Source organism: Lagopus muta, chromosome 1 (genome assembly GCF_023343835.1).
Source record: "Lagopus muta isolate bLagMut1 chromosome 1, bLagMut1 primary, whole genome shotgun sequence".
Lineage (NCBI taxonomy): Eukaryota > Metazoa > Chordata > Aves > Galliformes > Phasianidae > Lagopus > Lagopus muta.
Genome location: NC_064433.1, coordinates 67,265,610 through 67,279,492, shown reverse-complemented (window position 1 = coordinate 67,279,492; position 13,883 = coordinate 67,265,610). Strand labels below are relative to the sequence as shown.

Genomic DNA, 13,883 nt, shown 5'->3' with positions numbered 1-13,883 from the left:
AACTTCCCAAGTTAATTTAAATCTCACTTTGAACATCTACAAAGTGATTTCAGTAAACAGTTCTGCATGAAAAGGGTGCCTTCAGCGCTGTGGTTCTGTGATCTTCTAATTCTATGAATTTGTTAAAAAGCCAAAGCTAAGGATTTGTTAGTTGTATAACATGGCCCACCTTCAAGCTGCCCTTCAGTTTTTGCCTTGGTCAAATAGCTCCAATTCTATATTTATGACTTAGCTTGATATCTCTTACCTGCCTTCAATTTGATATTGAAAGCAAGTTTCTCTTCTGAGAAACCACAAGGAAGTGGAGAAAACATTACACTTCTAACTTGTGAATGTGATCTACTGCCATTTATCACTTACACATCAGAGAAACAAACCCAGAGACTGAGCAAAGTCAAAGCGACTTATTTAATCTCATGGAAAAAAAATGTAATGGTCACATTCTTAACTGTAGCAAAGTGTTTTGATACAAAGACCACAACCCTATGGGAGTACTTCTTATTATTTGCTCCACTTTTTGCTTGTTTTTTGTTTTTAAAGTACATGGAAGTACATGGGTCATAGAATCACAGACTGGTTTGGGTTGCATGGGACCTTAAAGCCCACCCAGCCCCAACCCTGTGCTGCGGGCAGGGCTACTACCCACCAGCTGAGACTGCCCAGAGCCCCACATCTAACTTGGCCTTGACCAACTCTGGAGGTGGGGCATTCACAGCTTCTCTGGGCAGCCGTGCCTGGGCCTCACTGCCCTCTGAGTGAAGAATTATCTTCTCATTTCTAACCTAAATCTCCCCTCTTTTAGTTTAAAACCATTCTCCCTTGTCCTATTGCTATCAGCCTGTGTAAAATGTTGGCCTCCCTCTTGCTTATAAGCTCTGATTAAGTAAGCATGTGAAGGCTGCAGTGGCATCGCCTCAGAGTTGTCTCTTCTACAAGCTGAACAAACCCAACTCCCTCAACCTCTCTTCCTAGGAGAGGTGCTCCAGCCTTCTGGGCATCTTAGTGGCCTCCTCTGGATCCACTTCAACAGCTCTGCTCCTTGTGCTTCAGGCCCCAGACCTGGATGCAGTACTCCAGGTGGGGCACGTGAGGACACAGCAGAGAAAGGCCACCCCCATCTTAATGCAGTCCTGGTAACAGCTGGCCTTCTGGGCTGCAAGAGCACACTGCTAGCTCACATCAAGCTTTTCATTCACCAGGATCCTCAAGTCCTCCACAGGGCTGCTCTCAAGGAGTTCTTTCACTCTGTACCTGGGATTGCCCTGACCCATCTGCAAGGTTTTGGGCTTGGCCTTGTAATGGAAGTGAGTGTTAAGTTTTCCAACAGAAAAATTAACATTTCACAAAGATATATATATTTTAAAGTATACATGGGTCTGCCTTTCTGCTCTAATGTACAAAAAGAAGCCCAGTGGAAAGCAAAATGGTGGGTTTTTTTTTTCCTCAGATGCTATAAACACAGCTCATTTGGGGCTCAGTACCTTGCTTTAATCACACAGACATCCATATTTTCAGTCACCTTTATTGATAAAATAAGTTTACTGTACAGTACACAATTCTAGCCATAAATTCTTTTCAAGCTATCCGCATTACAAAAATAACAGGTATGCAATGAAAAATAGTCACTCCACACAACGTGAAGGCTCTTTAAAATCCTAAAGTGATCAGGGCAGGGGAATGGAAGGGGAGACGTATCAAACGTGAAGACTAGGAGTAGATAAATTAAGTAACATTTCTTAATTTACAAAAATAAACACTAATCAAGCATTATTTCATAATAGAGCAACCTTAAAGAACTGCCACAGTCTAACAACCCTTCTCTGCTATACACCCTGCAGGCTGTATTTGAGACAAAACAGGAGGTCAGCCGTGGGACTGCAGTCAGTGTCAAATGGAGCTGAATGTCTCTGATATCAGTCAAGAGCTGAAAAGACACTTGTAGAAAAAACTGAAACCAGAATTTCTTCCAAAACACACTGCATTAAAATAGATGTTGCTTCTGTTAAGTCACCAGCTTGCAAGCTACAGCAGAAATGCAAAATACTAAGTTACGTAAGCATGGGTGAAGTTTTATAGGTAACAGCAGACAAGTGTAATTTGAGCTTGAGATAAAGTATTCTGAGAAAAAAAACCTTCAAGTTTGGAAAGGGTTAAAACCTTCATGCACATGAATGTCCTCAATATATTCTTAAACCTACCCAAAAAAGCTATGATGCTCTGGTAGAAGAAGCAGCTGTTACCCCAACTACAAAAAACATAGAATGTTGGAGAGCTTTCATTCCTGTCCTTTCTGAGCTCTTGTTCCAGCTGCGTTTCTTGGCAGATGTATTAATTAATAAGAACTCAGTGTTTATTTTCTGCTACATGCTTTTCCCACCACTCTACTTGCTTCTCATAAAGCATGTGACAGTATCAAAGCAAAAATATTAAGCTCCCTGTAGGTCTGTCCATCCACTGGGAATCTAAAGTTCCATATTAGACCTTTTGTTGCATGTACCTTTGCGTCTATGGAGGTTTTACTGAATCAACATTGTTTTTCAAACTGCCACATTTGACAGTGCTTAACGCTCAATTCCATTCGCATTGTTGTAACTGAAAATGAAATTTGTTAAAATGATAACTGATTGTAGTCTTCAACTCATTTTGCAAGGTAAGTTATTAAACAGCCCCAATACCAAAGTGTGTATACCATTTGTAGATCTGTAGTCTTCTGTTTTTGCTGTACTTCAAGTACGCAGTCCAAGAATACAGTAACATGCTGAACAAAATGTGGTAATACAATCAGTCTTAGCAACAGCCTTAGCACTTTGAACAAGTAGCAGAAGCAGTCTGACAAAAGCCAGATGTGAATTATTTCAGCACCTCTTTTCTGGCAAATACATCTTATGAAGCACTTCTGGTGTATAGGCATACAATGCAAGCTACTTCTTGTTCTAGAAGCGCTAATTCATTTTCACCTCTGCAGCTCTTTCAGGAAAAAAAGCGAGCAGTCTTTCTGTCAGCGTAACATATTGAAAGCTCCCGCTGAGCTCCTTGACTGTGTAGCACTCAAAGAGGGAGAATACTATTTGCAGGTGTGCAGGCTGCCAACTTTGCCATAGAACTTCACCACTCCTTCTCCCAATTATCTTTCTCCCCCTATAGATTGAGGTGCTTTCAAATTGCTGTTTCCCACTTTGGGCAGCCAATCCCCAAAGAAATACGTGAGATTCCAGCAGCTTGCCACCTACAGAGAACTGAGCTTGGTTTTCTCTCATAAGGTAAATACAATTGCAAAATTATCACCTATGTTGAAGCAACTGGCCTTACATTGTAACAGGACAGCCTGCGGCTAGCAGAAATCCTTCAGCTTTATGCTATCTCTCTGCATTAAAAGAGGCTCATTGCTAAATGCTGAATTTCAAAAAACTTACTAAAAGGAAAAACAAAGTATGGATCGTGCACAAAGCATAGTCAGCCACTGTCTTTTAGCCAGAGATCAGCCTTTAAATCTCGCATTTATTGTATAATAGCTGCATTGAAGTTTTGTCCGAGCAATAAATTATATAAATTAAGTGAAATTATGTGTTTTATTTGTAAAATGACTTCATATAAAAATAATTCCCAATTCCTTAAGTGCATTAATCCATTTCCTACTGAAGTTAGATCTATGGCAATTAATCTGTCACTATGGTATTTATAGAATACCGGTTGGAGTTTCTTTTACACGGTATAAAAGCCACTAAACTGAAGTTTGAGATGCATAAGCCTGCTGGTGCCCTATTCAGTAACAAGTGCTTGACAAGTGACCCCTGATATTCCATTTGTAAAGTGTGCAATTAAAGCTCGTTGGCTTCCACAGTCTTTAGCTCTTCCTCAGGCTCAAATCACTGCTTGTTACTAATCCTGAAAGGGATGTACTCTCTGATGCATCTTCTTTCTTAAGGTTCAGGAATGATTCTCTGGTTATCTGAAGAATTTCTCTCAAGCCTTTGTTTTCTTGCTATAACGGAGGGATAAAAAAGGCATTTAATAGAACTCCAGAAAGTTGAGGTAACTACATAAAGGATCTCTCCTTCCCTTTGCTACAAACACGCTTACAAAAGATGAGCAACAAAATAGCAGTATGAGTGAACGATCCCATAACTCGAGATAGAGACAGCAACTCAGTAATTGTGATAACGTTTACTCTCTTACTAAGGGATGAGTTTCAGTAATGCTAAAGCAATGGGAACAATAGAACCAAAAGCATTTTAGACAAAACAAACTATACCAGAAGGTAAGCGTGCAAAGCAGCATCTGTTTTACATGCCAGATTACCACAGAGCTACAAATGGAAAAGATCTCTTTACTGAAGAGTTTACTGAGTTTAAAAAATACTTTGAAATAATTAAATATTCCACCTAGTTCCCCACTCATTAATAATGTGTGACTTGGTTCCACAAAGTCTTACAAGAAAGCAACCAAATTGGTGGCACACTGGAAAAACCTTTGACAAAAGAAATGATTTAATATTGAGGAAATCTGGAAAATCAAGCAGGTGACCAAAGCAGAAGTCTGAATCAGCATCTTGGGGATTTGTGGCAATTTCAGTGAAGTTACTACAAGAATACAGAACGTGATTTGCTCCTGAGTTCTGGAAGGATGGCAGTGCAGCAAAGGCCAATCTAAAGTCAGGTATGGCACCCTCAGATCCATCAGGTGTTGATGATACAACATCAAACTAATTCTCATAAGTAACCTAATTATCTATCTTAATTAGCATTAGATATCATGCAGCTATCTTTTTGCTGGCCTTGATACTGCCAGTGGATGCACGAGAAGCTGGCCATTCCTAAGTCCCAATGTACTGAAAGACTGTACAAGAAAGAAAGAACTGTAGGGTCAGAGCCATGCAGCACATTTTAAAGCTTCTGTGAATATATTTGGGTAATGGTAACCTGCTCCGCAGCTCCCAAAATAAGTGGTAGACAAGTTTCCCTATTTTGACAACTACACCCTGATCTGTATGTAAACACAATTTCTTGTCTGACAGTCAATTCTGAGCATTTCACACTGGAAGGGTGAAGGAAGACAAATCGCTCTTTGTGCCATCGCTGCTTTGATTTCATACTTACTTCCAGCTGAATGATACGTTCCTGCTCTTTACAGCCATGCCTGTCATCAATTTCAATGGCTTTCCTCATTACTGCTGCCATTTCTGTAATTTGGTCCACGTGCACTTGCAGTTCCTAAGCCATACAGATAAAAAGATGTTTTTAGTAATAAGCTTTATTTGTTACTAAAAATAAGCAAAGCATTAAATGTGCATTTTAACTGCTGTGTCATGTAATAAAAATGTGAACACAGATCTAAACAAAGAAGCACTAACTCTACAGCACGAGCAAGCACTGCAGTTCTGTTCATTTAAATCAATCTGATTTGCCATACAGTTCCCTTTCAGGAATTTTACAGAAGAAAACATGCCAAATGACTATTCCTTTGACAGCTTCCACATCACCCAGATGGCTGTTAGACAGCCACTTACTTGCTCTGGCAAGAACTTCCTGTACTGCAGGAGCTGATGTATGTCTTTCCGGATGTGCAGAAAGGCTAACATCATCTGAGCACAGCAGCATATGCAACCTGTTTGAAAGCTGGTCCCAAGTCTACTAAGCACAAGTACAGGCAGTACTAGCTCATGGGTGGGCATTTCTCTCTTAGAAAGAGCAGGCAAAGCTGTCGTCCTGACTGTGCCATAAATTGGGAAACTCAGCCCTTTTCGTGGTCCTTCTGCTCAAATCATTTCCAATTTCAGCTTATCTGGGATCTGGACTCCAGAGCCTTGTCCTTGCTGAACCCTAAGAAACACCCCTGTGCCCTGCCTGACCTCTCTGTGTCTGCTAATTAACTCTGATAAGGTACTTTCCTATTATAAATAATTACTGCATCTCACTGAAAAATTCATGAAGGAAGGAAAAAAAAAAATGCAGTAGTCTTCTTTGCTCACCTTGTTCCACTGCCAGGAGAGGGGTGATAGGAGTCACTAACACAGGCATAACAGCCTTTGCAGGGAAGTTAGATTTTAAATAATTTTCCCTGTTTGCAAAGAAGTGATATCTTACTTGGACCTTTGTTGGCTTGGATGATATTTTACTTTCTCTCTGGCCAGCATACCAGCAGGAAGTGCTTATAGAGCCTCTGCTTATTTCTCCTGAAAATGTAGATAAAGAGCCCGTGCTTTTGGCATTCACTGCTGCTCAGTTAAGCCAAATACTGTAATGTATTTACAGAAGCTTTTAATTTTTCCAATCTTTGAACCTGTTTCTTATTCCAAATCTACTAACAGACCAGCTTATTCTTGTCTGGCCTGACCTTTGGACAAAATTCACATTTATTAAATAATACTAGAAAAAGAACAGTAGGACTGAAAGCTGTTATCTACACTGAAGAACAGTACAGATTAAACTTAAAAATGGCATTTAACTTATGAACTTGACTGGAAGTCCACACACCTAGCAGATGGTCCTCTTGCCTTTGAACTCACAGAAACAATTAAGCTATCACACAAGAATTCCTTTGCCTGGAATCACAGTCTGAGCAACAACACACTTCATTAAAAATGAACATTGGCCCTTCCCATCCTTTTCTGCTGTTTCAATTGCCAAAGCTGTGGTTTAGCTGTTTACTCATTAAGTGCTCATTTGCAGCATGGAAGTCAGGGAAGGGGGTGGGGAGGAGAGAAAGAACTTGCTGTAAATCTTTATATTCTTCTCAGTTTCCAGTGAAAATGAGCACATGGAGCATTTTTCCTTCATTGAAAGTTGTTTTTCAAGAGATTTTTAAAAGAATACATTTGGCTTGAAAGGAAGCTGTGATCAGCGGTAAAAGAATGAGCTGGCAAGGACGTATCGTGGAGGACTGGGAAGGAATTAGTGGCTTTTAGATACACAGCTGTCCTCATTTGGCTAGCTTATGTGGCATCTTGATCAATATGATCTAGAGCCTGTTACAAGGTCACTAACAGGAGATCAAACAGCATGCTTAGGCTCATTACTAGCAATCCTCATGCGCACAAGAATGCTAAAAGAAACTGCTTTTCTGTTAAAGGCAGGTGCTTGTTGATCTGCAGAAAGTAATGAGTTAAATAATATTTTGTAAATAGCCACTGAAGTTGACAGCTGCCACTTACGAAAGCAGTGATTACTGGTAACATTGAGATTGACTCCTTGGGCATTATGGAATTCGTTGTTAATGTGGTAAGAAGTATTTAAAGACTGCTTCAAGATTGTTCAGTCTTACTGGAGGTGAAGGTTGATCAGAGGGATAAATAACAAAATTCCAGAAATAGTAAGAGTCAGGAAAGGGTAATAAATCCTCTTTATCAAGTATATTTGTGAGGTCCAACTTAATAAAAATACCGAATCCCAAATCTCCTGCTTAAATAACACTATTTTCCATTATTATTATTTTGTTGTCCCAAGCTTTGAATCCATAAAAGTGTTTCTAAATGAAATTTTGAAGTCCATTTCAGGACTGATATTTTACTTTCTTGCCTTGGTTCCAAAGGATTAACTTAGGTACCAAAGGTATCAAATACACAAGAGATAATGCTAACTTATAACACTGATACCAAATCAAATGTCTTAATACTGTTTTGCTAAACGTTTGGCTTACTCCTTCCACTCAGACAGCAATCTGAGGCATTTAGACCGAGATCTATGGGTACATGGAACTATAGGTGAGCAGTTGCCTTAAAGACCTAAGCAAAGCAGAAGTAAATTAAGTAGATAAGGTAATGAAATGCTACTTGATAAAAGCTTAAATATATCAGCAGCTGGTAAGGTTGACCTACTGATGGATCAATTTTCCTGTTTGTGTTTCATTAGGACTAGTTAGTGCAATAATATAAGAACTGAGATGATGCAAGTTTTGTGTTGATCCATTACAAACTAACTTACATGTTAGTGGAGAAAAAAACCAACAAAAAAAACAACCCTTAAATCCAATAACCCAAAGGAATTACCTTGGAATGTTGCTCTTTTAATTTCATTATTATACTTGGATCATCCTTTTTGCTTGCCATAAGCAACCTAAACATCTGTTCTCTGTACTTGCTCATTATGAGTTCCAAAGCAGACTGATGTTCTTCAAGAGACGTGCGTAGTTCTACCAACAAAATTTGATGTTCAGTTAAACTTCATCAGAGAAGAAATGAAACACAATGCAAAGATACTGCTGTCTGAGAAAGCTGAAATAAACCCTTAAGTTAGCATGCCCCTTCCTTCCCCCATCAAATCTTGGTTGTGTCCTCAAATACTTCAGTGGCGTCTGCCCAAGAATCTCCTCATTCAGTCAGAAACAGAGACTCTGCTGTCCATTTGTTAATTCCTACTGTATGGAATTTCAGAAGGAATTATACTACTATGCTTATAACTCAACTTTTCCTGACTCTTTCCACATTTGTTATTTTTAAGTAATGGGAAAACATATCTTCATATAGATAGTTACATTGTAGAAGCAATATTCAGATCTCCTCACTTACAACAAACACGAAGGATGGACTGAATCAGATGTTCTATACAGCTCTTCTTGTTAATTACAGTTCTGGTGCTGAGACATTTAGGCTTTGCATTAGATTACATTGTGATCAGTTAAACTGACAGGTTCTGCTTAGAAGAAAACTTGTATAAAATATTCTTTGAGACTTGGTCAGTGAGGAAAGTATCACTGGTTGGAGTGGTGCAGGCTAGAACCTGAACAGGACAGAACGTTAATCTTACCTTTATTCTCCTGTTGTAATTCCCTGATCTGTCTGTTCTCTTGTTGGATACCCATCACTAATGTAGACCGAGGACGATGTCTTGCTACTTCATTGAGCTCCTGGACTTCCTCTTGGTACTATTATAAAAAAAAACAAAAAACAAAACAAAACAAAACAACCCCAAACCCACCATATTTCAGTAACCAATGGAAAATGTTACTTAGCAAGTCACAAAGAACCAGTTCTAATGTCAGCCAAAGTCTATAGCCAGCAAGAGAAATGTTTCATTTTAATTCATTTACATAAACAAAAACACATCTGGAGGTGTTGTCAACTTACTGCCCTTCAGAGACGCTCATATTAAACCAAGTTTGATACCTCAGGTCTCTGTAGTGGGCGCGGTTTAACCTTCAGCTGGTGCAGGTCAAATTCCCCATCAGACCATTACAGCTGACAAACACGTGCTAAAGAATAGCCATGAGGTACTGACACCTCTGTGGCTTCCTGATAGCTTAAAGCATGTGTATGAGTACAAATCACGTGGACCTAAACGCATGAGTCCTGACACTCAACAAGTCGGTAAACGTGATGCTCTTGATATAAGGTTACGAAGCCTCTGCGCGAGCAGTTTCACAGGGATGAAGCATACAGTAACATAGAGCATTACAATTGTTTGGGTTGGAAAGGACTTCAAAGATCATCTAGTACCAACCTCAATATGCAGGATTTTGTTACTTTACAGGCTCATTAACATGTATTAAAACAGAAATGACAGGATGAACTTCCAAGTGGAAAGACAGTTGACACCTTTATGTTTTGCAGAAGTTCTCTAGTGAAAGTCACACTCAACCTAATGATATGCCTTGGACAGCTTAACATCAGAAGGGAAATAATAGCGAATAAGCCTAAAAGGCTACCTGGAAAGAAAAGGAGACAGTGAAAAGATAAAGTATTCTACACAGAAGACACTACGACAGGGCCTCTGTCTGATTAAATCTGCACATCTGAATCATCAAACAAGTAGCACTTTACAGAAGAACAAAACACAAGGCACCACTGCAGGACACTAACCCCATTTTTACCTGTGCTCTTAACATAAACACCAACTTTCAATGTTTAAGCTAGAACAGCAGGCAAAAGTTCCTCACAGGATCAAACAAAATTATAAACAACCTAATTTTAGATGACAGTCACACCCACAATAAGAATACTTCATATGGCATTAAAGGATTAACCAAATAACTACTGATTCTACATTCAAAACAGACCACAGAAATGACTTCAAATGATGTGTTTCCAAGTTCTACTCCTGATGGAGTAAACAAAGTTGAAAAACAAACCTGCTTCATTGCTTCAACCCGTTTATTAAGAGCTGTAGTCTGTTCAATAAGAGCTTCTGCAGCGTTGTCATGTTCCCGCAGCCGTTCCACCAGCGCTTTAGCATCTGCTAAGGCTTTCTCAATTGTGCAACTCATTTCTAAAGAAAAGAAGTGTATTATTTTCACACCACCACCCGTTTGCTATAGAGAGAACCACTATCTCTGGAACACACGTGCATATATGTACTTTTCCTATGTATGAAGCAGCTGACTACAACATCCTCCTGTTCTCTAAACAGTGAGACATCTCTCATTTTAGACTCATGCTGTCTTTCAGGAGTAGAAAAAAAATCATATAGCTTAAAAATACTGCAAGTCAGGCTTTCCATTTTCTGCTTTTTAATTGCTGTTGAGATAGTGTATTGCACCAAAGGAATGAAAGCAAGCTGTGTTGTGAGAAGAGTATTTGATATTCTCTTGATATTTGACAAGTATAAATTCAAGACAAAAGAGAATGCCAGAAAGGTTACAGAGGGCTTGAAGATTTTAATTAAATCAGTAAAGAAAGAACTAAAACTGGCAGTGTAGAGGAAAATTACTTAGGGCAAACTCAGAAAGCCAAAGGCCTGTGTTACACCTTCATGTCTAAAATGTCTAAAAATGAATGAAATGAATTGTAAAATGTGCTGTTTTCAACAGGATAGAGCAAGACAGCCATTTAGCTAAGACAAAGAACTGACTGCATAGTTAGAATACCAGCCTTCTAATTACAGTAGCTGTAAGCAGAAATTACCTAAACTTGCAAAATGTTTGCACATACTAGGATTTCCAATGCATGGGCCTTTGCTTTTTTATTTTTTTTTTCCTCTCCCCTAAAACTATTCTCAAAAGACTCAAGTGACTGAGATTCTTCAAGCTTCTTGGTTTTGTTCTCTTTTAGGAAGCCTTGCATGTTTTCGATTGAAAAGGAAAACTACTTCAACTCCTTGAAAGTTCTTTGGCAATCAAATAGCAATAAGAAAGGCTTATTAATAACACATAAGGTTTGAGTCTTGTTTCAGGAAATTTTCTCAAGTTACTGTAAAAATCCATTTCTCAGCTGGGACATTTGCCGAAGGAGAGGTTTTTGTAAACCTACAAGGTCAGCAAGCACTGAGCTACAGAAAAAAATTACTCAAATTGGTTTTCTAACTTTCTTAGGCACCTTTACAAATCATGCTCTGGACCAGAAAGCCAAGCTGGATGAAATCCTCACATTATCCCCAGCTGACCTTTTCCCACCATCTAGGTAAGTAGTAGAAAGAAGACACTTCAAACACAGGAGATTTCACCATTCTCCTCAATGATTTACAAGGATAGCAAGAACATCCCACCAGTGAGTGTTAGGCTGGGGGAAAGTGAGTGAGAGAGTCTGCAGTGCTCTCTCTAAAGAGCCTGTGTGAGCCCTTGAACTTTCTAAGTCTAAAGTCCCCAGAGCATTTTAATTCAGTAGTTTTGTTAACATTTCCTGTGTTCAGAAGAGCACGTGACATTTACTTCATGCAAAATGGTGCAAAATGATCTCTTACAGACCGTCCCATCACAGAAGGATTAAGCCTTATTTATGGACAAAGAAGCCTGAGCAAACAAGTTTTAGGTCTGCACAGAGCACAGCTGTTTTAAACTGTGCTTTCTGTATTTTCAAAAGCAGCAACACTTTGGCATATTCAGATTTCTTATAAACATTCATAATGTGAATTCCTTCCTATTTATCAACTAAAGCTTTGATTTTAACTTCCATATGATATATTTATGTATTCGAATTCTTCAGCAGACTGATGTGTTACCACAGGCAGTTCATTTATACACTGTGGCTTAGCAGTTGGAGCTCTTTTTGATATTACATACAAAGGAATTGACGACTATTCCAAGTAGGAAGAGACCCATAAAGATCACCATGTTCAGTTCCTGGCTCCATACTGGACAGCCCCAAAATTAGACCATACGTCTGAGGGTATTGTCCAGATACTGCTTGAACTCAGGATAACATTTCAGGTGGCGTCAACATATTGCATTGCTTTTAAGGATCTGCTTTTCTTGTGTCTTATTCCTCCTTCCAATTCTGGTCTCACATTCTCACTGGTCTACAAAATGGTTACAGACAAAACACGAGCTCCCATGACAGATGACTGAACTGCTACAGAAGTTGATTTCATTAGCTCAGTGTTTCAGAATTTGAAGAGCAGACATTAACTTAATTCCCAGGCCACGAATTCTCCAGCCACTACAAAACAAGCCTCTCAGGCCTCCCCATGAGCACAAAATACATTTTGCATTCAGACTACAATGCAGTTAACACCTCTGATAATTTGCATCAACACCACATTTTAAACAGAGCGCATGGAAGGATGAACGTGTACTGTCATTTTGACTGCACAAGACAAAAACCGACTGGCTATTTCACAGTGACTGAGCTGGGGCAACCATGTGTGTATCTTGCGCAGGCGGAAGGCCCCAAATCAGGCAGCAGCCCCAAACCCACATCATGGTGTGGGAGCTCTGGCAGTCCTGCAGAGTCCTCCAGGAGGAGGTCTGCTGTTTGCATCGTGATATCCAAAGCCCCAAATCTTGACTAGGATTCCTTTTGGCACAGCAGTAGCCTCACTCTTGGCAGTTACAATACTTTCTTCTTGTTCAGCCAGCTGCCTATTAAGAACAAAATAGCTGCCCTGCCACAGAATACATCTAAACACGTGAGTTACCCTGAACACTGGAAAGAAAAACGAAAGATCAGTGACTCAAAGATCCCAAACTGAAACCGACTGTTAATATGCGAGCACGAGGACTTGCAACAGCACACCTCAGCGCCCTCTGCCCCAGCTCCGAGCACAGCCGTCACCCCGCAGCTGCCCCACAGCCCAGGGCCAACAGGTAGCAGCGGGAGCAGCAACACCGGCAGCGCAGCAACGTTGCCGCCCCACGCTCATTTCCTGCCGCCTCCTGCTATTGACTAATTGCTTTCATTACCTAATTCAGCTGCACTTTACCATAAAAAAAAAAAAACCAACAAAAAAACAAAGGCTCCGTCAGCACCGCAGCCTCCCTCTGCTCTTCCCTCACTACTGAAAACCTTCTACTACAGCTTCATTCTTCCTTTTCTCTGTAACATTGCACAGCTCCATAATTTATAGGAGCTTTAGGGAGCGCGCTACCTGGCCTTCCCTCAGCTCTACCGTGCCCCAGCCAGGCCTATCGCGACACCTCCCACCTGTCGCGACACAGTAGACAGGTCAGGGCTAGTGGCAACTCCCGACCGGCCCGCTCTTACCAACCCCTTCGGCCCCACCTCCCGCCGCCCTCCTCGCCAACAGCCCGTTATCGTGCCCCCAGCCCCCTCATTCCCTCCCTCGCTCACTCATCACCGGCGGCTCCGGCAGCGCCCGGCGCCGGATGAGGCCCGGCCGCCCGCCCCGCTGTCAAATGGCGGCGTGGGCGGAGCGAAGGAAGCCGCACCGCCCCCTCGGCCTTCAAGTCTCGCGAGGCCTCACCTTACCGTCCGCTTTTCCTTGTGCCACCCCGTCGGTCGTTTCGGTGGCGCTACGCGGGCGGTCTCGCGGGATCTCGCGAGGCCGCGGAGGGTGGCCCGCGCTGGGGCGGGCGGCTCGGGCCATGGGGGCTGCGTGACCCCGGCGCGCCGCCGGGGCCCTGCTGGCTGGCGGGGCCGGCGGGGTAGTGGGTGAGGAGGGGAGAGGCGCTCCCCCTGCCAGCGCTGGGGGAGCCGTTACGCCAGCGGCGTAAGTGGCCGCGCGGGGGTCTCGCGGCCTCAGGGGTGGGCGGAGCGGGGGGGGCTGCGGCCGCTTCTC

The 13,883-nt window shown here is 41.4% G+C and overlaps 1 protein-coding gene across 1 annotated transcript; it reads right to left on the bottom strand.

Annotated features, from left to right (window-relative positions):
* Positions 1–1,504: 1,504 nt before the first annotated feature.
* On the bottom strand, positions 1,505–13,538 carry FGFR1OP2 (FGFR1 oncogene partner 2). The gene is made up of 6 exons (XM_048933532.1): positions 13,436–13,538; positions 10,063–10,199; positions 8,742–8,859; positions 7,985–8,127; positions 5,097–5,210; positions 1,505–3,982 (listed from the first exon to the last, which is right to left on the bottom strand). The coding sequence occupies exons 1-6, from the start codon at positions 13,437–13,439 to the stop codon at positions 3,845–3,847; spliced, it is 654 nt and encodes a 217-aa protein (XP_048789489.1). The 5' UTR covers positions 13,440–13,538; the 3' UTR covers positions 1,505–3,844.
* Positions 13,539–13,883: the final 345 nt, after the last annotated feature.